We start from the raw sequence: 26,726 nt of genomic DNA on the forward strand, positions 1-26,726 counted from the left end.
GAATCGATGCAGACGGATTACTGATAGGTTTTTGGGTATGCTGAACATGAAGACCCCATCACAACAGACACCGAAGCATCTGCTACCAAAGGCACGCTATCTTCTGGAGTTTCGAGAGTTTTCGGTACTAAATTGATGCAAACGGATTACTTTTGGGTTTTTGCAGTCCCTTACGGCCCCTTGCAGTGACCCTAGGTACTTTGTGGGTCTGTTCTAATGGCAAGTTTGTGGTTAGTAGACTTTTTTCCTGACGTCATCCTGAACATAATGCAAAAAACTGCAAGTCTCTAAGTGTTGTATTTAAAGATCGATTTATTCGGGTGTTTTTAGTGCTAAATGTCATCGTCTAATTGCAGAAATAGAAAAGTCAAATAACAAAGGCAAATCTATGTATGTATACAAAAAAAGTTGAAGAACGTTTACGGACATAATACATAAAGCACCTAACAAATTATTTTGATAAGCAAAATGCCTTGACAATATAATTATTATGTTGTTATTTACGTATTTTAGTTTTCATAATTTTTAGTTTCTTGAATTCCTCGATAATATAAACATACATTATCACATTTTTTTCAACAAATATAAAAAATATTGTTTTAAACAGCTGTGCAGTTCTGATGTCACCAATGATATTTATAAATCTAACTGATTCACTGAATTTGAAAGGGGGTCTTCAAATTGCATTTCAAAGATGTTGGTAATAGGTAAAATACCACCAAAATAAAACATTCCCATTATTATAGGACTATGCAACACAATGAATGCATGAATAATCTATGGAAGCACCGGGGACAAATTTATTTACAAAGATTTTCTTGGAAATTATCGTAAATATCGGTTGATTGTTTCGACAAAAATAAAAAAGGAATTCCAGTGCAATAGGCCAGTCTTTGAACAAATTATTAATATTAATACTAACTAATGGAATCATTACAATTTAATTTAATTGACATTAAAGCTTCTCGACTAAGGCTTCTTGTGTTTAAAATAATCTCTTATGCCCTTGGCTCTATGCTTTTCAAAAAGCATGCTATTTGCCAAATGTAAACCTTCTCCTCTGCCTTTTATTCTACAATAATTATTGAATGTTTTGCTGTACATTAGTCTCTGCTGTACATGTTATTTTGCTTTGGAAATTGAGTAAACAGTCGTAACTTTTATTTGGTCCGACCGAAGATCTTCATATAAATTATTTGTCAGCTTCGTTGTTTTAACTATCATTAGATTAGGTTAGTTTCAATCAGATGACCGAAGTTATCTTTAACGTAAAGTTATCCTGTAATCCTGTAGTTAAGTTATAATCCTCGAATTGGTGTGATGTATCATATTTAACTTAACTACTTGCGTTATGTCTTGACAGTTCTTAAGTTATCTGATATATCAACTGTCACTTTATAACGCGACGTCAAACCTCAAGTTATGAAATAACTGTAGTTATGTAAAGGCGTAGTCTCTCTTATGCGATTGTCGGACGCACAAGACAGACCGCTCGTATAAAGTTTACATTTGACGAGTGCACAGAACATAGCTTGCGACTACTGCTTGCGTCGAACGCATGCGACAATCGCATAAGAGAGATTGCGCCTTAAGGATGTGTAAAGTTAGCGGTCAGGTCATCTTTTGACTTGTTTTTAGATAGAAATCAAGTAAATATTCAACGAAGAACGCTGCTTCAGACTGTCCTAGGATTTTGTGCGGCATCTTATTAATTTAATATCAAATATAAAGCAGTACAAAATTAAAAATATCAAAAAAATAGAACTCAAATAACAATTAAAAGCACGAAGGTAATAATAAGATTAAAACAATAATTAACAATAAAAAGTAAAGCTAATAATTTCAGAATAGAAGGGTAATGTAATTTTAAAAATCATACAAAAATCAAATCGAGATATAATTGTTGAATATAAGTTGAAATTTATAAACATATGCAGTGTTGCCAGAGAAATTTTTGTAAATGCACTGGAATGATTGAAATAGTGACACAAAATGTACTAAACCAACACATTTTGTACAAAAACTTTAAAAACGTCGTTTGATGTTATTTGAACCAAATTTCTTATATCACAAAAGTTCAGGTTTTTACTTTAAGATACTTTAGTATCAAAAGTTTGGTTGTTAATTGTATCAAATTGGTACAATTGTACCAACTCTGGCAACGCCGCTTTTATGGTTATCTTCCCATCCTCTCAAGCCTGTGCCATGTTCCGGTCAATCTCTCGCACTCACTCCAACTTGTACTATTTCTACATAAGTTTCTCTTCGTTACGTCAAACTTTGTTACTCAAATGTTATTTCTGTTTTAACGTTTTAAGAAATAACTACATTTCTCATAATGGTGAAGGATACATCACACCAAATTTACGTAAATAGTTATGGGCATCGTTATCTCTGAGAGTTATCTTAACTTTAACTCAAAGGTTAAAGATAACTTCGGTCATCAATCACAGGGCTGAATATCAGTGGGCGCTTAACCATAGACTTATAATGAGACTTAGGCAAATATGCAAATTGCATATTTTGCATATTATGCATAAAAAATGCAAAAGTCTCCAATTCTGCATATTTTTATATAAATGTGCATAAAGTGCACATAATTTGAAATTTTGGTTGTATACATGTATGTATTTTTATATTCATGTAACAAATAGCTTGGAAATCTCAATATTTATTTTGTTTTATAATCTCTTGGTATTAAAATTTTTGGTATCGTAACTAATAAAAGACCAAAGTTCCAAAATCTGCCAGTTTATATCTCTACATAGGTAAACATTTTTATTTTGACGGTCCTTTTAACTTTTGTTGTAAAATAGCCGTGAACACCTGTCTCTGTAATTGTGGTGCTTTGAAAATGCCGAAAATAAACAGTTCAGTGTCATTCATAAAATGAAACTACAGTTTTTCTCAGAAAACTATTACCTCATTGGATTCCTCCAAATTATCATTGTTAGACAGTACATTTTTAATAAAAAAATTTGAATCATTGTGTTAAAACGTTAAAAGTAATACATATTGGAAAGTAAACTTTTCAAAAATTTAAACAACCATGGAAAAATTAGTGATTACCAGGTTTTTTCTGAAGTGGTTCAAATACTAGCGGGACATTTTTGGTTCAAGTAAATACTAGCCAACTATTATGGTGGATTTGAAAAATGTCCCAGTTATATCACTTGATGTCGAAAGAAGGTTTTCTATTTATTCAGACAGAAGCCAGATTTTTTTGTTATAAAAATTTTTTTGTACCATAATTAGAAATAATATCGTTTTTTGTAAATTAAAAAATATGTATTGTAAATATTTTTTATTACATGCATATTTTCTAGATAAACTTGCATATTTTTGAGTAAAACACTGCATATTTATGCGCATATTTAATACCTTTTTATTTGCATATTTGCCTAAATCTACTTATAATAATATATTAACATAGACTGAGCCACGACTGAGCGTACCTTCCGCGCTTCCCGACGACAAGATCTCTTGGACTGGTTTGATGCTATCTCTTTCTAGCACATTGTATCGAGAATCTACCATAAAATTAAGTGGGGGTATAGGCATGGTAGGGAAGGACTAGTGTCGCAGCTTTACTATGTGTAATAGTGAAACAGCACTAATAAAAAAAAGATGGTGTCACTTCGCTCAAAATAACACTCTGTCTGTGTTAACATATTAACGTCGAATATGCTTAACGACACTTCCATTCGACGTAAGAGGTCTATTGTAGCTCATCACTGGGTTAAAGTTGTCCCTTCAACCCTGCCTTTTTAACAAAATCTGTTAGGTGACACTTCTACAAAGTTGTAGGGCTCGATTTGATAATGCTCAGATAGCCCAGTAAATGAACGGGAAATACGGCGAGACCGTGTAATTTTCAGGGGCAACTCCGAATTGCATAAAAATTTGGATTTAGGTTCTACTTGCCCTCCACTTCAAAGTTGAAATTGTGCCGTTGGTTGCTTTTACTTGGAGGGGTGACAGTTACCCCTTCTCGGGGGTAAAAAACTATACGTTCAAGATAAGACCGGAAATGGATAAATTGACGGATTTTAAGCATTTTCTGTTTTATAGAGTTTTTTATGTTAGTCAATACTTTTCGAGTTATTTGCGATTGAAAATGTTTATTTTTCGACAAAAAACTACGTTTTCAGACGGTTTTTCGCAAATAACTCAAAAAGTAAATATCTGATCGAAAAAAATATCCTTAGCAAAAGTGTAGCTTATAAAAAACCGAAAAAAACGGTGTATCAGTAAAGTCTATCAACCGAGTAAAAACAAAGTTGTAGCTCATGAATAATACGTTCTTATTCATCTAACTCCAAATCGAATATTTTAAGGTGAAATCACCAAAAAATTAAGCACTTTTTGGGAAAAACTCATTTAAACTTTCTTAAAGTGTTTATAAAATGCTTTATTTTAATTGTTCACAAAAGTCTCTAGCTTTAAAAATAAGCGAGTTACGCTCAAAATAAAGTTGGCCCTCTTTTTTTGGTAAAAAAATCATGAAAATCTGCCCGTGTTTAGCTTCCCAAATGAAATTAATCTCTACCTCTTTACAAACAATTTACTTACTTATCTATCTTTTATATGATCTGTCAGTATCGCCGGTTTAAAGTGCTTATTTTTGAAAGAGTTATAGTTGAAAAAGTTTGAACGGGTCACTATCCACGAGTGTATGCAAATTTTTAACAGCCATATCTTAACCAATTTTTGTCTCATGGAAAAACAAAATGAAACTAGCATATTTATAATAGCAAAACCAACATTTTTTACTCTATAAGATTTTTCTTATCGCTAATACTTTTTAAGTTATTTTGGAAAAAGGAAATTTTTCAAAAATTTTTAGAAATTTTTTTTTTACTATAAAACCAAATTTTTTCAAAAATAAGCACTTTAAACCAATCAAACTTACAGATATATATAAACAATACACATGCAGTTAAAATAAAGGATAAAGCGGTAACGATTAATTTTATTTAGGGTGCTAAATAGAAGGAGGTTTTCGCGATTTTTTTTACCAAAAAAAGGCGCCAACTTTTTTTTCAGTGTAACTCGTTTATTTTTGACGCTAAAAATTTTTATAAAAAAGAAATATAAAGCTTTTTTTATATAATTTAAAAATATAAATAAGCTTTTCCCGAAGAATGTTTAATTTTTCGGTCATTACGCGTTGAATTATTCGATTTGCAATTAGACGAATAAGAACGTATTTTTCATAAGCTACAACTTTGCTTTTACTCAATTTATAGACTTTACTGATACACCACATTTTTCGTTTTTTTTAAAGCTACACTTTTGCTAAGAATATTTTTTTCGATAAAATATTTACTTTTTGAGTTATTGGGGAAAACTGTCTGAAAACGTAGTTTTTTTGTCGAAAAATTAATATTTTCAATCGCGAATAACTCAAAAAGTATTAACTTACGCAAAAAACTTTATAGAATGAAAGTTGCTTATAATCTGTCAATTTATCTATTTCCGGGCTTATTTTAAACACGCCGTTTTTCACCCCCCGAGAAGGGGTGACTGTCACCCCCCAAGTAAAAGCAACCAACGGCACAAATTCAACTTTGAAGTGGAGTGTAAGTAGAACCTAAATCCAAATTTTCATGCAATTCGGAGTTGCCCCTGAAAATTACACTCCAAATCGGTCATTTATTGGGCTAAGATGTATTGAGTCTTATCCTACCCAATCCAGGGCAGTTGCACAGAACGTGTTTCGGTGGTCATCAGCCTGACAGAATCTGCAATTCGCATTTTCTGTCAGTTTAATTTTGTTCATGTTCCTCTTAAGACGACAGTGTCCTGTTAGGAGACCAATGATAATTCGCAGATCACTCCTATTCATATCTAGTAGATCTTTGGATCACTTCTTCGAAGGTTCATGTCTAAGAGCCTTCGAATGTTTGAAACCTATTTGCTCATGCCAGTGGTTACGTTTCATCCGTTCCACCCAGTTCGATATTGTATTTATTGGCTGGGCTTCTTGATATGCCAACGACAGGTTCTGGACCTATGAATGTTCCTTTTGCCCCTCCCTTGGCAAGTAGGTCCGCTTTTTCGTTTCTTTCAATACCAGTATGTCCAGGCACCCAGAGCACTTTACTTTGTTACTTTTTATAACTAACCTAAACAACTTTTTCAACTAACTTGGAAATCAATCAGATTCGATTGCAGTATCTTTAATGCCGCCTGGCTATCAGATATAATTTTTTACATCTGTTCCTGCAGTTCCTCTTTAATAGTTCCAGCAGTTACCAGCAATTGCTCCAGAAATTACGATCGCAACTGAAATAATTACACTTTTATAAAAAAGAACTTTTTATAATAAAACCTTTTTATTATTTATAGGAAAGAATATAAAATAATTTAACGATAAACGATTTAACGATAAAATGCTTAAAATTCCAAAAATTACACTCTAATAAAAATAGTTATTTATGAAACAGTTCGTGAAGTATTCGATATATATCGCGTAAGTTCGCAAAAATACTTTACGCACAGTTTCATACAATATTTTATCTATGATAAACAAATATAAAAACTGTAACTCTTCGTCACTGGAATTCATTTCTATTCTACAATTTTTAGAACTTTGACATTTAAAAATCCTAACTACTTCCAAACCACAAAACTGTCAAAAATTTTGTTGTAAGTCATCGCTGATATTGTCATCACCATGACAACGCGAAAGTTAAGGATATTTGATTATATGAAAGTGTGCCAAAAAACCCATTGAAAGTGTGCGAAAAAGTAAATCCCATTTAAAATACATTGTTACTTTACGCACACTTTAAACTTTTCACGCACTGCTATCTATAATGACAGTTTTCACAAACTAAAAACTTATACATAATGTGGCATAGAGTTAATAAAGTACTTTATAAAGTAATTCTCTATGTCGTATTATGTATAAGTTTTTAGTTTGTGAAAACTGTCATTATAGATAGCAGTGAGTGAAGGATTTAAAGTGTGCGTGAAGTAACAATGTGTTTTAAATGGGATTTACTTTTTCGCACTGTTTTTAACTTTCGAGTTGTCATGGTGACAATTCTTAACTTTCGCGTTGTCATGGTGATGACAATATGAGCAATGAATTACAACAAAAGTTTTAACAGTTTTGTGGTTTGACAGTAGTTAGAATTTTTAAATGTCAAAGTTCTAAAAATTGTAGAATAGAAACGAATTCCATTGACGAAGAGTTACAGCTTTTTTATTTGTTTATCGTAGATAAAATATTGTATGAAACTGTGCGTGAAGTACTCTTTGCGAACTTACGCAATTTATAGCACTCGCTCCGTTGTCGCTCGTGCTCTAAAAATTGCGTGCGTTCGCAAAAAGCATACTTCACGAACTGTTTCATAAATAAATATTTTATAATATCAAGGTTTTGTTATTGTACATGTACATATATGTAGGACACAACATGACAAAATATGAATTTTTATTGGATGTATTAACTGTTATTTATAATTATGATTCTAAAAATAACACTAGTATAAAATAGTATTTTTTTATCATACCACGGTTGTTTAAAATGGTATATACAGTGCTAGTCAAAAGTCCGTACCCCCCCTCTTATCTTTTGAACGGTTATACGTACAAAAGTGAAATTTGGAGGGACGAAATAAACGGACATAAGCTCCTTAACTAGTCATGACAGGTGACGTAATAGTGACAGATGACGTTACAGAGCCACTGTGACCGATAATTTTAAATGGGACCTTATGGCAAATGATACCTCGTTTGAAAGGTATTTAAAATACCTATTCAGCCATACTAATTTTTTTGGGTGTAGGTGGATTTTTATTTTGGTGAATAAATTAAACAAATATAATATTGTAGTTTCTTATTTAATTAATAAAAATTCAAATGTCCGCCTATGGTTTCTTTGTCAAAAAATTTGACGTTTTTCAATTTTCTAGTAGTTTTTACGTAAACTTCAACCCTTTTGACAAGTAATCATAGGCAGAATTTTGAATTTTTATTAATTAAATGCGAAACTACAATTTTATATTTATTTCATTTTTTCATCAAAATTAGCTTAAACTCAAACAAAATTAGTATAAATGAATAGGTATTTTCAATACCTTTCAAACGAGGTATCACTTGCCATAAGGTCCCATTTAAAATTATCTGTCACAGTGGCGCTGTAAAGTCATCTGTCACTATTACGTCATCTGTCGTGACTAGTTAAGAAGCTTACGTCCGTTTATTTCCTCCCTCCAAATTTCACTATTATAGGTATAACCGTTCAAAAGATACGAGGGGGGTACGGACTTTTGACTAGCACTGTATAATTTTAAGTATATAAACTTTTAATTATTTATTAAAACAATTTAAAAAAAGATACGCAACAGCCGGGTTCCAACTGGGGACCTCTCGATGTGCAGTCTAATGCCACTGAGGCACCATCAATTTGTAGATATCGATTTATTAACGTACTTTAAAATATCATTGCATTCGTCACATTTTAAAAATAGTTTGAAATTAAAAAAAAATCGATTTATCCATACAGTGTGATTGGTCAGTGGGGTAAAGCTTTGTAGATCCGTTATAAGTAATAGATAGTAATAAAAGTTAATAACAAAAATTGTAGCCAACTTTGATTACAGATTGATAATCAGTAATCGTAAATTGTAAGTTTTAGACAATTATTCAGCCATGGCTTACTTAAAATTTGGAAAGATTTAGACCCGTAATTATTAATAATTTTGCTCTGAAAAATGAAAATATCTCGAAAACTAATAAATTTACACATAGGGAATGTTATACAAAAATTATAGTATAGTAATGGTACTTTTCGATAATGATATAAAATACAGGGTAATATATTTAAAATTACTGAGAAAATAATGTACTTGCGTTTTGACTCACCCTGTATTCAATATAAAGAAAATTAGCAAAACAAACATTTACGAAAATTTTGACGATAAATAAAAAATATTACGTCAATAAACCATTGAAATTGTGCTGGCTTTTATTTATACATGTAGTTAAACTTGTTACGATTTTCATAGAAAATTGGTTAGAACTTTGTAAATACCCCGTATAATATACCAAACCTTTTTTTTTGTAATCGAAAAGTTAGAAAGATTTCGAATATAAAATAAAATACAGGGTGTTCTATTTAAAAAAACATAAGTTTGGTCTGTCACTATGTTATCGAACACCCTGTAACATTCCAACTAATTTTGTAATATAAAGCTCAAAGTTCGCTACAATTTTTGTTATTAAGTTTTATCGCTATACATTACTATACCGGATCTACGGAGCTTCACCCCACTATATAATTAATCACCCTGTATAATAGCACTTAAATATTGCATTGTTAGCTAGTTCTAAGCTATCCTGAAAATTTCAGGTGTCTAGGTAGCCTAGAACTATTTTTAAAATGGATTACAAAATTTGCGGAGTCCGTGACACCAACCAAGCCAAGTATATAAAAAGATTTTAAAAAGACTTGCCAGATGTGGTGTTATCGAAGAATGTGGAAAATATCATGGACACAACACGTAACAAACACGAAAACATTAAGAAAGATAAAAAAAGAAAAAGAAATAGGTTCTCAAAAGTATGAAGGAAAGAAAAATAGTTACTTTGGCCACATAGTATGAAATGAAAAATATGAGTTGATGCGATTGGTTATACAAGGAAAAATGGAAAGAAAAAGGGGAACAAGGAGACGACGCACGTCCAGGTTGAAACATTTAGCCCTCCTCCTTTATCCCTACTTACATAGACTGCGCGGGATATCCCCATGTATCGTTCACTAATGAACACGTCCAGGGATATTCCGGGTAGAAAAAGGGGGGTGGTTTTAGTTGGTAGGCGGCTGGTTATGGGGGCACGCGGGACGCATGGACCTACTCTGGTCTGTGGGCCCTAGCGTGTTCTCCTCTCCTGTCTGAGTCCAGCAGTACTAGCGACATCTTCCCTAGTCTGCTAAGAGCGTTCCACCTCAAACCAAAAAAAAGTTGAAGTTGAAACATTTAAAGCAGTGGAGTGGAAAAACAACAATAGAACGCTGCAGAACTGCAGAAAATGCGCCATGATCATCGCCAACGAGGCACATGAAGAGGAGAAATAAATAATTCAACATCGAATCTCGCTGAACATGACACGTCATCATGATCATTAGTGGCGTTACAGCACTTTATGAGCCAAAGCCTTCTTCAGAACAATCCTCCATTTGCCCCTGTCTCTGGCAACTCTTCTCCATGCTCTAATTCCAATAGATTTTAAATCATTCTCCAAGTTGTCTTGTCTCGGTCCAACCGTCAAGTCTCGGACCGAGAACTAAGTCTCGGTCTTCTTCTTGCTTGTTGTCCTATTTGGCCCCCTTCGGCCAAAAACATTTCTGACTATGCCATCTTCCTCTCGCCTGATTACATCCCCTATCCATCTGAGGCGTGTTACCTTAATGAATTTTACAACGTCAGGTTCTCCAAAACTTCTATACAACTCAAAGTTGTAACGCCTGCGCCACAAACCTTTTTCTTTTATCCCCCAATATATTCTTATTAGGATTTTTCGCTCAAAATGTTTGAGCAGTTCTTGGTCATTCTGTGTAAGTGACCAAGTTTCTGAACCATATGTTAGCACTGGTCTTATTAGTGTTTTGTAGACAGTCAATTTAATTTTTCTAGGTATTTTTGGGGCCATCTGTCTTCTTAAGCCATAGTAACACTTATTGGCGAGCACTATCCTTCTTTTAATTTCTTCACTGACATTGTTATCTTTAGTTAGCAACGAACCTAGCACTATTCTTCTTTTAATTTCTTCACTGACATTATCTTTAGTTAGCAGCGAGCCTAGGTATATGAAGGTGTCGACACCTTCCAGTTCTAGGTCATCAATTATTATTATTCTTGTAGGTGTCTCGTTGCTTGGCCAAGTGCAACACATATATTTGGTCTTTTAATCAGTCAGAGATTATGTGGAACTACCTATGACGCCTATGTCATCTGCGTATTCGAAAATTTGTATTGATTTGTTAAAGATAGTACCATTCGTATTAATCTGGGACTTTCGAACTATTTTTCTAATACCAAGTTAAATAAGACACACGATAGTCTATCACCCTGTCTTAGTCAATTTTTGGAATGGAATGGTCTTGAGAAATCGTTTTGGATTTCTACCATGTTCTCTGCTCCTGTGAGTGTACGTTCAGTTAATTGGATAAGATGAAGCGGTATTTGAAATTCTACCATAGCAAGTAGAAGATTACGTCTATGAACTGAGTCGTATACGGCTTTAAAGTCCACGAATATGTGGTAAATGTCGACGCCGAACTCGAGGATTTTTTCAAGGATCTGCCTCACTGTAAATATCTGGTCCGTTGTTGATTTATGAGGACTGCACTGATATCCTCCCACTATAATATTTATGTTCGGCGTAGGGGAGGAATCTTTTGCACAATACGTTGCACAATTCTTTATATGCAATATTGAGTAGAGTGATGCCTCTACAATTATCAAACATGACACAATTTATGGCTATTGTAAATGTTTCAATACTGGGCCAATTATAAATTTTCTTTGGATGAATTAAAACACGCTTTTGATAAGAAACCACGATTTGTTCATTGGAAAACAGCAATCGTTATTGAGCGGGCACAAAAATTCGGAAAACTATATAAAACCGAAAAGGTTTGCCCAAACAACGTATTATAGGTCAAGTAGCTGTAAACGGGTGCACACATAATTTTCAGTTTCGATAAAAACCGATTACCATAAGGTTTTGTTAAAAACGCATAAAAATTTGTATCGAGTTACCACACATAAGTTTTCCTCAAGCAAGTTCATTCTACATCGGTTTATCAGTTGTGCAGGAGCAATGGCGTTCCAAGTAAGTTTTCTTCTATATATTTTTGCAGATTTTGGCGAAACTTTTGAAATGAATAATCAGGCAGTTCACTAACCCTTTGGTAAAAACAAATAATAGACAATTTTGTTTGTGCCATAAGAGTACAAAAATAAATTATCATTCTTAAAAAATTTTTGTTTCCGAGAAAATTATCTTCATTGGCAAATGTTTGTTTCAATTTTTTATTTTATTTCCACCTATTTATATTTCAGTTGTTGGCATTCTACTTTCTTTAGGAGCTTTAATTTTAATAAGTTCTTTAAACTTTATTCTGTTCAGCGATATTAAATATAGCGATGACTTTTTCTTATTTTTTATTCAGTCTTGTCTCCATATTTTTCTCCCTTACTTCGACCCCTTTAGTGCTAGTGTGCCTATTTCAATTCTAGATATCTCGAACTTCATTGAGACTTTGGATAATTATTTATTATAATTCTGAGACAATGCCAAGAAAAAAATTTTTTAAAACTGCGTAGTGTTTAAAAAATATGGTAACAATATGTTTATGATGTCTTAATATATCCATTTTACATTTTTTTATTGTTAATGTATTATGATTTCCTTTTCCGAATAGAAGTTGAAGACTTTGAAGATCTAAATGACTTCCTTTTTTTTAAGGAGAATCATAACTTAATTTTTCCGTTTATTTGGGATGTTTTCGTTATGCAAGGCATTATATTGAAAACTGTTTGGATATGTGAGAAACAAAAGAGGACCTCCTAGTTTAATTGTCTCAATAACTACACCTTCTTTTCCTGGAGCTCTATTATTTTTCATATTTTTGAGAGCAGGTTGAATGTCCTCCCATGATAGCAGATATATTATTATATATACTATCCGATCATACATTTTGTACCTTTCGAATTGGCTTTTCGATGAGCTCTGGAATAACCTGACTCTGATATGTTTCATAGAAACTTTCCACCATATCGTCGCTGATTTTCAAAAAGGTGCCAAATGACATTTTATTCAAAAGAGGGGTTATGTGCAAAAATGATAGGTACGAATGTTCTACCTATTCTGTCAAAAGGGGTCAAGTGTATTACTTATTGTTGTTGAGATATTCTCATAATTTTCTAGTGCCAAGTAACATTTTTTTAAAGTGGTTGTGTAAAAAAAGGAGCTAAGTTCCACTTAGTAAAAATATAAAAATGTTGCTTGGCCCCTTTTTGCAAATCAGCGACGATATATAATATGCCTCGTCTATCTAAGACTATATTTTCACTTTTTTCTTTAAGTTGGAAGATTTCCTTATTTCCATTTTCAATTTTTCTCCTCTGCGCTTTAGTTTTCTTCTATAGTTTTTGTAACTTTATCTCTCCTTCATTCATACTTATACGATTTTTCCATTATTTTCTACATTCATTGTCAAGTCCTTATGCGTTTGTCTTCCATTCTTTACTCTACAATTTGGTGTTTTTTATAATTATATCTTTATATATCTTATCTTTAGCTGTAGCTTTTCTATTTTTCAATTTTTCAAATGTTTTTTCATTGCCTAGTTGTTTATATTAACTTTTTCGTTTGCCATATTTAAATCAAAAGTGATGGCTATGGCAAGTAAGAGTGGATATACACGGCCAGATTGAATGAACAGAAATAAAACAGGTGAAAACATTTGAATACTTAGGAGTGAAAATTGAAGAAATTGACAGACAAAATGCAGAGATAAGCACAAGGATATACAGGGTGAGGCAGATAAAGGGCCCATTAGAAATATCTCGAGAACTCAAGGTAAGAAAATTATGAAAATCGGAATACAGGGGTTTTGAGGTTTGAACTATTTAATGAAAATATTTTGGTCTCTTTGCTACTTCCGGTTATACCGGAAGTTGGTTGTAACTTCGTTTTTTTAAATGGGACACCCTGTATATTTTTACATTTTTGGATTCTCCTTGATTTCTTCTTTCTTAAATATAAGTTTTTGTAATATTATACGGGGTAGGTTAAAAGATAATTACGTTTTTTTATTAAGTTCGTAGCAAAATTCACACCCTGTAGAATTGTAGTAGTTTGACATAATAAACTCTGTTTATGTTCAAATGATTTTTAATATAGTCTACTATGTTAAGAATTATTGGTATAGTTAAATTTTTCCTCTTTTGTATACAGGGTTGGTCGAAACTCAGAATGAGTATTTTCTGAGTTTTCTTAAATGGAACACCCTGTATTTTAGTATTGCAATGAAATGTCATTTTGGGATACTTTATAATTTCTTAAGCAATCCCTATAACTAACTGCTTCAATTTTTGAGTTATTGGTGATTCAAGCCAAACATTAATTGCAACACAAAATACCTAAAATTTTATTAGGTTGGCCGTAAAAATATTCAATCACAAATAATTTTTCGGAAATAAATACATACTAATCGAGACTGATACTTAAAATTGCCAATAATGGTTGAGCTATCAAAATATCTACGTAGTTAAGATTGTTGGTGCGATTAACAATTAAGCACAAATTAAAGCAGTTGGGTATAGGGAATGCTTAAGAAATTAAAAAGTACCATAAAATACCATTTCATTACAATACTAAAATATAATGTGTTCCATTTAAGAAAACTCAGAAAATACACATTCCGAGTTTCGACCCACCCTGTATACTAAAATTCAAAATTTAGCTATACTAGTAATTGGTAACAATAGTAGACCATATTAAAAATCATTTGAACATATAAAGGGATTTTGATGTAAAACTACTACAATTCTACAGGGTGTGAATTTTGCTACGAAATTAATAAAAAAACGTAAATATCTTTTAATCTACCCTGTATAATATTACAAAACCTTATATTTTAAGAAATAAAAAATCGAGGAGAATCCAAAAACGTAAAAATATATAGGGTGTCCCATTTAAAAAAAACCAAGTTACAATCAACTGCCGGTATAACCGGAAGTAGCAAAGAGACCAAAATATTTTCATTAAATAGTTCACACCTCAAAACCCCTATATTCCAATTTTCATTATTTTCTTTATTTTAGTTCTCGAGATATTTCTAATAGGCCCTTTATCTGCCTCACCCTATACAGTGCGGTGGAATAAGTGTTGCCCCCTCCCTGTTAACTTGTTTATTTTAAGAATATAAGCAAAACGCTCAAACAGGTCGATTTTTAAACTAACCATAGTATATTATAGCATCAACGTTTCGAACTTTACGCGATCCCTCTTCAGGTGACAGCCATAACTTTGATTTTTTTTAAATGGGAAAGTGCATCATGTGACACCTCATTTAAAAGCTCTTAAAATACTGAGTTCAAAAATGTATAATATTTTAATCCTGTTTGAGAGCGTAGGCCGAAAATTTCGGTCGAATTCTTTCTAAATGCAATCATTTTTTTCGAATCCTGAAAAAACTAATAAATATTTTTGAAAAATTTAAACGCAGAATCAAATATTACAGTATTCTCGATGGTCCAAAGTCCCTGAGAACTCCTATAATGTTTATTTTAATAAGTCACAGTGGTGGAAAAAAGAGAAAATTTAGTGTGATTTTTAATTTCAAATATATCATTCAAAAGAAACTTTTTGTTTATTCTAAGGGACTGTCAGCCCTCGGTAATAATCTAATCTTTCATTCTGCGTTTAAATTTTTCAAAAATACTTATTAGTTTTCTCAGAATTCGCAAAAAATAAATGTGTTTAAAAAGAGTTCGACCGAAATTTTGGGCCTACGATCTCAAAAAGGATTCAAGTATTATACATTTTTGAAATCAGTATTTTAAAAGCTGTCAAAAGAGGTGTCACATGATGTACTTTACCATTTAAAAAAATCAAAGTTATGCCTGTCACCTGAAGAGGGATCGCGTAAAGTTCGAAACGTTGATGCTATGATATACTATGATTAGTTTAAAAATCGACCTGTCCGAGCGTTTTGCTTATATTCTTAAAATAAACAAGTTAACAGGGGGGGGACAACACTTATTCCACCGCACTGTATAAAGCGAATACATTATGGCAAGCAATAAGAAAGACAATCATCAACAATTAGTTCTTTCATCTCCGTTTTTTGGCCTCTCATAAAACACGCTATTTACTTCAAAACCATAAAAATGCTGTATAGCAGTGTTCGTTTTTTATTATTGATGTGCTTTATTTTTTATTCTCTAGTAACTGTACTATACTTTTTGTGTCTTGTTTGACATTCATGTCTGTATTTAGTCTTTGCTTTATATTATTCCTGCATTCTGTAAATAACCATTGAGCTTTCCACTTGGTGGCGATTAATTTTTATCTTTATTTCGTCGAGGACTTCCTAACCTAGTCTAAGATGTTTCATTTCATTTTTTTTTTCAGATTTCTTCTACTCCCTTTTTTTCTACGATACATGTGTTTTTGCCTCTTTTTGTTACTCGCTTTTGGTTCAGGTCTAAGCTCCTTGTTTGTTGCATGTTCTGTCCTTTAATTTTTTCAGGATTCTCCTATAAACATGCTTCCACTGTTTTAGTAATCGCTACATTAAGGGTCCACGAGACCATTGCTTAGAGTAGAGCCGAGAAAAGGTAACACCTTGACAGGCTAATTGTCAAATTCAATTTTAGGGCTCTTGTACAGTACATTTCTCATTTTATTTTCTAGTTTGTTCGTGCTTTGTCCATGCAAACTTCGATTGGTTTGGAGAAATTGTTTTGTGTGCTCTATTATTGTACCAAGATAGTACTAGTGGTAGTAGTTTTCTACTTGTTTTAGAGTCTTGCCATTAATTATTAGGTTTTATTATTTTGGGTTTTTGACATCATCAGAAATTTAGTTTTACTGACTTTTATTGATGGTCCACGTTCTACTCCATAATCAACTATCTTGTTTATTAGTCTCTGAAGATCCTGGAGACTGTTGGCCAATATAATAGTGTCGTTAGCATAACTATTGTTGTTAATCGGCGTTCCATTGACCTTTACTTCAACTTGTTCCTTTTTATTTTCATGAGAGCTCTTTTCATGATTTCTTCAGAGTATGCGATGAGCCCTGTTCATCAACAAAATACAACCCTGTTGCTCCCCTCTTTTGATTTAGAGTTTTTTTCTGCCCTCTGCTTAATATAAATTCGCTATATGTAATTCGAAGGTCATTGTAGTTTATTTGCTTTGTTTTGGCTAAATTGTTTCTTCTTCTTAACGTGCCCTATCAAGTCCCCTTGACGTTGGCGATTAACATGGCGAAACTGTATCTGTCTTGAGCTATTCTAAATAGTTGCTCTGCTTTCTTTATTCCTGTCCACTCCCTGATATTTTTCAACCAAGAGGGATGTGTATTCGCCGTGTGCAAGTACTTGGAGGGAATACGAGAAACGATCGTGCGTGAATAGGGGAGAAATCTTGCAACTTTCTTAAATAATTCATTGTCAATTGAAATTGTCAAATTAACGTATATCATCAAATTGTACTGTCAATGAAGAAGAAAAATTATATGCTGCTCCACAGTATTGATATGATATTTAATTATTATATAAAAGTAAATTTAATTAATTGTATTTTGCTTGTAGTAGTGCATTTTAATAATTAATTTTATTTACTACATACAATTGTTTACTTTTTAATAACATAACCTTAATATTACTTTTTCTTCTTATAATTTTTTTGGGCTATGACCAATATGACTGCCAATATAATTAAAAGTGCGAAAAATGTTGCCGTGCTATGAAACCAGGTGTCGCTTTTCCCAACTTGCACGGTTCCAATAGAGGCATATTGATTAAGAATTTGATATAAAAAGGATTTTACATATATTTCAATATTTGTCCAATTACTCAAAATGTTTTAACACTTTCGAGTTGGATATAAAATTAATTTTAATAACGCCTTATACCACATACACATACATTTTTAGTAGCTAAACTTTTAATAACATTTTCAATTCTTTTTAGTTATCAATGGCATTGAGATTAAGATTATACATCCATGAAAATTTTATGACCTATAAATTCATTTACCTTTCAAATCTGTTGTTTTACAACAATAATATTTTTACAATAATCTTATAAAGAATATTGTACAGAAATTATTAACTTTGTTGGTATTTATTTACAGGGCTGGCCACTTAAAAGGGTCTACCCCGAAAGATGGTAAAATTCATTAGATTTTGTGAAAATGCTAAAAGAGGTCGAATTTTATCCTAAAAGGGACATATTCATGACGTCATGGGTCAGCCCCCTTCTAAATATCGTCATATTATACCTCGCACGTCACGATTGGACCGATAGTATAGTCTGTTCGCTAAACTCAGACGCAACTTTCTAGATATTTTAGTCGGTAATTTTGCCAAGTTTAGTAAAATTGGCAAAAAATAATTACTAAATAGTTAATCATCATTTCTTGTCTAATTCCCCTTTGGCATGCCGCCATGTTTGATTTTTCTTTGTCATTGTAAATAGGGCATTCCGACATGCTGTCAAAATTAAATCAATATGACGGCTGGGAGGCAAATATAACAATGTTATTCTGTTAGTTCTTAATGGTAGGGGAGCCCAAGCGGGGAATTTTGCAGTTACTCGAGCGCGTCAGATGATCACATGGGGAGAAACGTGGTACCCTGCAGATGTACCTCTGCCATATATTGGCTCTTAACACAGGGGAGTTCGTTTAGGGGGGCCCGAAAAAAAAAATCAATCCTTAAAAATACTCGAAATTGTCAGATTAAGATAAGGTAAGTTAAGTACATGCAAAACAGTATATATTTAAAAAATCTGACGATTTGAGCAGGGCGTAAGGGAATTGGTGAGTCACAAAATTTCACAAGAAAAAGGCGAATATTTCGCGAAATAAACGTCAGATCGAAAAACTAAAGACTACGCGTTCAATATTTTTCAAAAATCTATCGATAGATACCAAACACGACCCCTCGCAGAGAGGGGTGGGGGGTAAATTTTAAATTTTAAATACAAATCCCGCGATATTTAGCAAAATAAACATCAGATCGAAAAACTGCAAAATACACTTATTTAATATTTTTGAAAAATATATCGAATGGTACTAAACACGATCCCCCACGGAGGTGAGGTGGGGTGTTACTTTAAAATCTTAAATGGGAGCCCCCATTTTTTATTGCAGATTTGAATTCTCTGCATAAAAATAAGCAACTTTTATTCGAAACATTTTTTCGAATTATGGATAGATAGCGCTATATTCGGAAAAAACGACTAATGGAAATGGAAAATTAAATTAAAAAATGGCAAGCGCCCGCTAAAATGGAAAAATTTACTTAACTTTTTTTGGTTTTAGGACCTAATAATCACAACCCAATAGGTCCCCAAAGCGCTCGAGTGACTGCACATTTAGCATACTTTGCTCCCCTACCATAATATGTTTTAGATCATTTTAGTTACGTTTGTTTGTAATTTTGTTTTGTACAAGGATTAATTTAACATTTTCACTGGAAGAATTAATTTAAAAAGATAATATGCCTCATTTCTGTTGTGTATTGAAGAGAAGAATGAAGAATGCGAAGTAAAATTGTTAAAGTTCAATTTTATCGGTTACCATCAGTGCTACATTTTAAGCATAAAACTGAACTAAATATCATATCACACGGTCCTGTATGTTAAGTCGTTTAGGCACTATAAGCATAAGGTTATGTTGACAATTCATCATATTGCCCCACCAATATCCCTAAATGTACAAGAAAAAAAGTCATAATGAGAAATTTAAAAAATAATCATAAAAAATATCAAAAATCATTAAAAGTATAAAACCTTGAAAAAGCAGAACTTGCTTCAAAATAGTCAAGCAACCTTATACAATAGACCATTTAAAGTTTAAAGGTAATTAACTCATCTTTCTAATAAATGTACCATTGCATATACCTATAGATGCGTAAAAAAAAAGTTACAGAACAATGTTTGCGAAATAATGGGGAAAATGGCCCAAAAATGCTGTGAGCGCCGAATTTTGAAAAATCCTGTTTCGGAAAATATAAATCCTAGAGACTTCTACTAAACGTCATTTTAAAGTGAAAGAATGTAGGTTATTTTTTGCTGAAGCAATGTCTATACCTATATCCCTGTGGAAAAAAGTTATGGGGCACAAAACAAAATTGCTTTCTTTCGTGTTGTTTTTTTGCTTTTCTTTTGAATATATTTTTGTAAATAAAAATATTTTTGACTTTAAAATGTAATATTTCGATAGTAAATTTAACCTGGAACAATTTTCCTGTAGACGTCCTTGTACCAAAAGTGCATAGCACGCACCCTAATTCACCCTATGCCTAGGGACTAATTCACCCATTTCTCAAAAACGCACCCATTTAAATGGTAGTACTCCGAGGTTTTTTCTAATTTAGAGGTCCATTGACGATTACTATTACTCTTCTTCTTTATTTGACATACCCAGAATTGCCCTTTATTCATTATTTTCTGTCTTATGTTATTGCAAAATAAAGGTCTCTGGGATAAACAAATAGAATAACTTTTAAACTAATTAATGAATCGGTCTCAAATTCTGAGGGTTTGTTAAGTACCCCAATACCGAACTTTGGGTGAAACACTAAAGTTCTAAGTTAGTTTTAGTGAAAGTTATTAACAAATAACGATTTTCACTTATCTTGCAGTTTGCGAAGCAACAAATTAACTTTTTAACTTTCAAAAATCGGCATTTTGAAGGTTTTTCAATGTTCTAACAAATTACATTTTGTAATTTTATGTCAACTATTTAGCTTTTGAATGGGATGCAAAAAATCGAAAAAATCGCGTTTTTTGCACTAAATTGTTAATAATTAAAAAACGGACGCGAACTCTAGGCAGAAAACACGTAGGTTTTCTTCCTATAGATCTACAATAACTAAAAAAGTAGTCAGCTACCTGGATATTTGAGTGTCCTGAGAAAATCCTTATTGCTCTGGACTACTACCGTACAGTCTAGCAGTGGGTTCAAACAGGCTGAAGAAGAAGTTATACTGGATCAAAGTCTCTTCTGACTCTTGATAATCATATTTACTTCCCTCTCATTGTAGCGCAATTTCTATAGCATATTACCAGGTTTATTTGTCCATTTTCTCCTCCTTCCAATTCCGGATCACCGTTAAATTATCAGTAGTAATTGCACAAGAGCTCTAAAATTATCGATTTTTTCCCGAGTGACACTTTGACAGTTATAATTTCACGACCCGAAGGGGGGAGAAATTATGTCAAAGTGGCACGAGGACAACAAGTCGATAATAATTTTAGAGATCGAGTGCAATTTGTTGCGATTATTTCATGAATAAAACTGTTCAAAACCAAAATTTTATTGTAATTTATTTATGTAAGTACAAATTAGTACAATTAAACACACAATTGTTATAAATATTTGACGGTTGAAAGTCACCACTTTTATAATTTTTAAAACATTAATTGTCATTAATATCACCGAATGTATTTTTCGTAGTAACGAAGGGCACCTGACGTAATATACTTGACGACGGGATATTATCAAAAATTATCAGTTTAATTTTTATTTCTGTAGCTTTCTATTGGTCAGAATCTCCTATGAATGAAATAATCAGTAGTAATTGCACGAGAGCTCTAAAATTATCCAGTTTTTACACAAATGACACTTTTACAGTTTTAATTTTACGACACGAAGAGGAAAGAAATTATGTCAAAGTGGCACGAGGGCAACAAGTCGATAATAATTTTAGAGATCGAGGGTAATTCGCTGAGATTATTTCATGAATAAAACTGTCTTTTTAAACAACTTTCAACTAATATTTTATTGATATCTTCACCTGAATATTTGCTAAACGTGTTTCTTGGTGTTCTCTGTGACAAGTTGTAAAACTTTAATTGTCATTAATGTCAGTGAGTGTTAATTTTTGCATAGTAACGAAGGGCATCTGGCGTAATGCTTGACGACGGGATATTATCAAAAATTATCGGGTATAATATCACAAGAGAGTTAGAATAAATTGAAAATAATGCGACAGTTTTTCGAAAATTTGTTGTCTGGCAATAAACACGAGAGTCCGCAGGGCTCAAGTGGCTATTGCAAAATGACAACAAATTTGAGAAAAAATGAAGCATTATTGTCTTATTTGTATCAGGATTATAAGCATCCAAAAATAAGAGCAACACATAGTCATTTAATTTTTAAATGTCCTAGAAAAACAAACACCACGTTTGTTTTCAATTAAGTAGGTGACACAGATTTCTCAACACAAGTACACTAATCGGCAATAACGCTTGGTCAGCTAGTCAATATTATTGTAATTCACGGCCACGCTGTATCAGCATTCAAAACAACAACACCTTACACTTTACTTATACATCCAGCAGAAGAAGCGTGATTCATTCTAATTCGACCTGTTATCAATTATCATTCGTTCAAATGGTTATACCGTAAGCACACCAACTCTTTACTGTTATACTTAGAGTTGGTAAATAAATACGTTTACAGCGACTAGTGTTTACTTCATCAACCCCTATCATAGGGGGTAACTACCCCCAACCAACATGGGACGTTCCTGATGGTGGAGTACCACCATATATTTATTCTTACTGTCGTGTGATATTCGTAAGATTATTTTTTAATAATTACATATAAAATTCAAGTCATTATATAAAAACAGTCAACAGTGACATTGGTTCCAATTAATGTGACACACATTTTTCAACTTGTCAAAGTGAACGGATAGTATGCAAGTCAAATGTAACAGTTCTCAAAACTCTGTCCAATCAGATTATTATTATACTGGGAATAATCTATAGTAGATTATTCCCAGTATAATAATAATCTGATTGGACAGAATTAAACACGTAATCAAAAATCTTACTATACGATTGGAAGTTAAAATCATTAAAAAATAATCATTTTAATTTTTATTTCTGTAGCTTTCTATTGGTCAGAATCTTCTATGAATGAAATAATCTTTATAAATATTCATTATTAATTTTATTAGTTCTATATTAAAAACTGACGAGCTATTTTAATCATATAAATAGAAAATATCAGGAAAAAAATATGAATAAAACTAATTAGCAAAAAATAAAAAAATGAAAGAAACAACAACATGATTAAGTATATTAAGTAAAAACAAACTTACGTCCCGCTATTAATTATTAAGTTAAAAGAACAGCTGGATTGTGATATGATCGAATGTATTATGTAATAGAGGAAATGTTTAGACGTCTTCAAGAGACAATAGATAATAGTAGTTCATAACATCAATATATTGCTAAATATTTTTATATATTATGTATTTTAAGCAAAATATTTTGAAAAATGAGAATATTTAATTCGTGCATAATTCCTGGACACATAAGAAGGCATATAAACAGGGAACTGCTAAAGGCGACGATAATGAACCACCAAGCACTGAAATTACAGCAAACGAAGAAATAAACATCGTGGGGGGAGAGGTAAACTTCTAAAGTATGGAGGACAAGATCTGACTAAACAACTATTAAAACTAATCCAAAAAATAATAGAACAAAACAGAATACCACAAGAATTGAGATCAAGCATCCTAACACCTCGCTTCAAAAAAGGAGAAAAATCGGACCCGGAGAATTACAGAGGAATTAATTTATTAAACACAACATTAAAATTAACGACCAAAGTGATAACAAACTGAATGAAATTATAACATTAGCAGAAGAACAACAAGGAAGATAGGGAAGATCACGCACCGACGCTATATTTATAATGAGGCAAGTTCAAGAGAAATCATTAGCCAAGCCGCACACCAAAGAAACATGAAACGAAAAACATGAAATATGAAACGAAAAACATGTTTCATGAAAAGAAAACACTGCTAAACAAATCTCAAAGTCCGCCTACCAATGAAACGAGTGTGATTCATGCTCATGACACATTTTTATTTTCGGAGAGTTTCATAAATGGCCGGACATATATTTGTTTAGCAGTGGTTTATTTCCATGAAACGTAATCTACGTTTCATGTTTCTTTGATGTGCGGCCTGCCTTAGAATACAACAAACAGGCATATTTATGTTTCGTGGACCTTAAGAAAGTATTTGGCTAGGTTAAATTAAAGTAGTGATGAGCAAAACAAGAACAAGACCAAGATCAGGCTAGTCTTGGTCTTGGTCTTGTTCTTGCAAGCTTGGTCTTGGTCTTGGTGCTAAAAGGCAGTCTTAGTCTTGGTCTTGGTCTTGCACTAGCCGGTCTTGTTCTTGGTCTTGGTCTTGCTGGTTTTGCTTTTTTGGTAGTAATAATTTGAACCAAACAATTTCGAATAAAATGTACATTGAAATAAATAAAGATGTGGAGAATGAAACTATATTTTTTGCTTTAAAATTTTAACAGAATGTAGAATGTAGTTTCAAACGGATACCAATTTTAACATTATACATTCATCTAATGATCTAATTATTTCTCTCTATATAAAGAGATAAGAGTATATTTTTATAATGGTAATGTTTATCAGTAGGAAAAACCTGCATTTACAACCCTTGTTGCAATTGCCGGCCTTCGGTTGTGTCACGTTGTGTTTTGCATGCTGTCGATACCTGCCGCCTGCCTTCAGACCACGTCTTGAGTCTGGATTATTGTTTATTGCCCCTGTATTTTAATAAAATGTTAAAGAAAAAGAGCTTCTTAAAGGTGCCACAAATGGTCGGGGACCTTCAATTCACGGATTTTACGAAAAGGGATAAACGGTTTATAGTTGTTAACAGATAATGATCTGCTCCTTTCACTCGAACACTGTAGTATTTGTCCTACGAGGGTCAAATTTAAGAACATAAATTAAATTTTTTTAAGAGAATACAAAAATCAAATATTTTTACTCTATTTAATCATTATTTAATATAATTAACTTTTTTTATAAACTAACTAAAACATACTTTTTAGTAAATACGTACATATTTACCATACCTATTTATAGACCTAATACTATAACATAATAACTAAAACTAATGGGGAGTTATAAACACTTAATTCTGTAATTTGTTATCTTGCAGTTCTTTAATTTTATTTAAACTACATTGCTCTCGTAACACGAGTTATTCGCACTTTTTATTTTCACATATTTTTGGGTTGAATACCCATTACGACATTTAAAAAGTTGAAAATATTCGGATGTGGGTAGTAAAAACTAGAATTTAAAACACACTGAAATGATGCGCATGCATTTCAAGTGCGGCACATACTATTTGTACTACTGGCCCTTTTTGGGGAAAACCTAGATTCTTCCAAATAGTTTTCAACTATGAAATCAGTAAAATTCTTTACACGTTTGTCATCCGGGATTTTCACAAATAATTAAACTTCCAACTTTCGTTGATTGTAAAAAATTAATCCAAAAAATAATTTTAAAAATTTTCCAGTATCGGAATTTTTGTCATTATATTCAGAAACTGAACCTAAGCTTTGGATTTTGCGATAACAAGCTTGACACATTACAATCGACAACCAGTTATTTTTTATTCAGGCCACAATGCTTTCACAGCATTGTGAATCCCTTTTCAAAATCTATTATGATATTTTTTGTATTCATTTTAAATTTAACGACCTACATTTTTCCTCGATTATGCGAAAAGAATTGAAATAAGTGTCAGTATTTTTATTAGACAAAAAAGCGAAAACTACTGGTACATAAAAACCGTTTTTAATTGCATTTTTTTTAATGGATTACCCTATCTATAATTACATTTTTTTGTCTTACAAGTAATTTAAATTTTCCTTGAACTGTCGCCGTTTGAAAACTTGCCTTCTGGACACTTTGAAGGTTGAGAAAATGCAAACCGTTTGACTTAATCAAAACGACTTAAAAATATAACCAAAATATTATGTATTTTAAAAATTCGATATTGTTTAAGGTTTCTTACAATGTCTGTATATATTATTGAACTAAAAAAATAAAGTTAAATAATAAAAACCAATTTTTCTCAAAAAAGTGCAAGAGTCTTGCAGGTTGGTCTTGGTCTTGCGTGGTCTTGCAAAGTTCGGTCTTGGTCTTGTTCTTGCAAGCTTGGTCTTGGTCTTGCAACCAAAAGACGGTCTTGGTCTTGGTCTTGCTGCAAGACCAAGATCAAGACCGCAAGACCAAGACCAGTCTCGCTCATCACTAAATTAAAGGAAGTTATCCATTTGTTATACTCAAACGAGGTACCTCTAGAAATAATTAAAACGATCGAAAACAGCTTACAGAATAACATAATAAAAGTAAAAGTAGAAGATAGATTATTAACAATTGAAGCTGGCAATGAGGTAAGACAGGGGGATGCCCTGAGTCCTTTATTGTTCAACCTGATCATGGACGAAATAATAAAAAAAGTAAGAACAAAAAAAGGATACCAAATGGGAGAAAAACAACTTAAAATAATCTGCTATGCAGACGATGCAATACTAATTTCTCAAAGTGAAGATGATTTACAACGTATTCTGCACCAATTTAATATAACCGCCAGAAAATTTAACATGTTAATTTCCCCAAACAAGACAAAATGTATGGTTATAACAGCAAATCAATAAGTTGTATGTAAATTGGAGCTGGATGGTCAAATAATAGAACAAGTGATGAAGTTTAAATATCTAGGCATCACACTATCTAGCTACGGAAAACTACTGATTGACACAATATGGAGAAATAAAAATATCGGAAAAGAAATTAAACGTAGAATTTACAAAACAGTCATCAGTGCCCTGATTCTAATTCAAATTTCGACTCAAAACAAGTCGCAATCAATATGGTGACGTTGAAATGCGACTGTGCGAGCCTTGTGGATTTTAGTTGAACTAATGAAATTATGTCATAAATAGCGACTTTTTGAAATTAATTGCGACTCAAAAAAAGTGGTTGATATTATAATTTCGAGTCGAAATTATTGTGACACGGACATGAATGAATGGCCGAAAGCGAGGTTATGTTTAGTTTAGGAGATATGTTTTGTTTGTTTCTTGCAAGGAAAACTAAAGCAGAAGGTATTAA

The 26,726-nt window shown here is 32.3% G+C and overlaps 2 protein-coding genes across 3 annotated transcripts in view; one reads left to right on the top strand and one right to left on the bottom strand.

Moving 5' to 3' along the window:
- The window catches only part of LOC114334782 (probable nucleoporin Nup54), a 227,497-nt gene that overhangs the window by 72,512 nt on the left and 128,259 nt on the right, over nt 1-26,726 (bottom strand). The gene's annotated exons all lie outside the window — the stretch shown is intronic.
- Nucleotides 1-26,726, top strand: part of LOC114334781 (uncharacterized) — a 106,656-nt gene that overhangs the window by 58,650 nt on the left and 21,280 nt on the right. Inside the window, exon 1 of one of the 2 annotated variants that reach the window (XM_028284876.2) lies at nt 11,558-11,850. The exons of the other annotated variant lie outside the window; for it this stretch is intronic. Within the exon in view, the coding sequence (XP_028140677.2) occupies nt 11,839-11,850 (12 nt within the window). The 5' untranslated portion in view covers nt 11,558-11,838. Of the gene's footprint in view, nt 1-11,557; nt 11,851-26,726 lie in introns of those variants that run through there. 2 annotated transcript variants of the gene reach the window in all.

Source organism: Diabrotica virgifera, chromosome 6, assembly GCF_917563875.1.
Source record: "Diabrotica virgifera virgifera chromosome 6, PGI_DIABVI_V3a".
NCBI lineage: Eukaryota > Metazoa > Arthropoda > Insecta > Coleoptera > Chrysomelidae > Diabrotica > Diabrotica virgifera.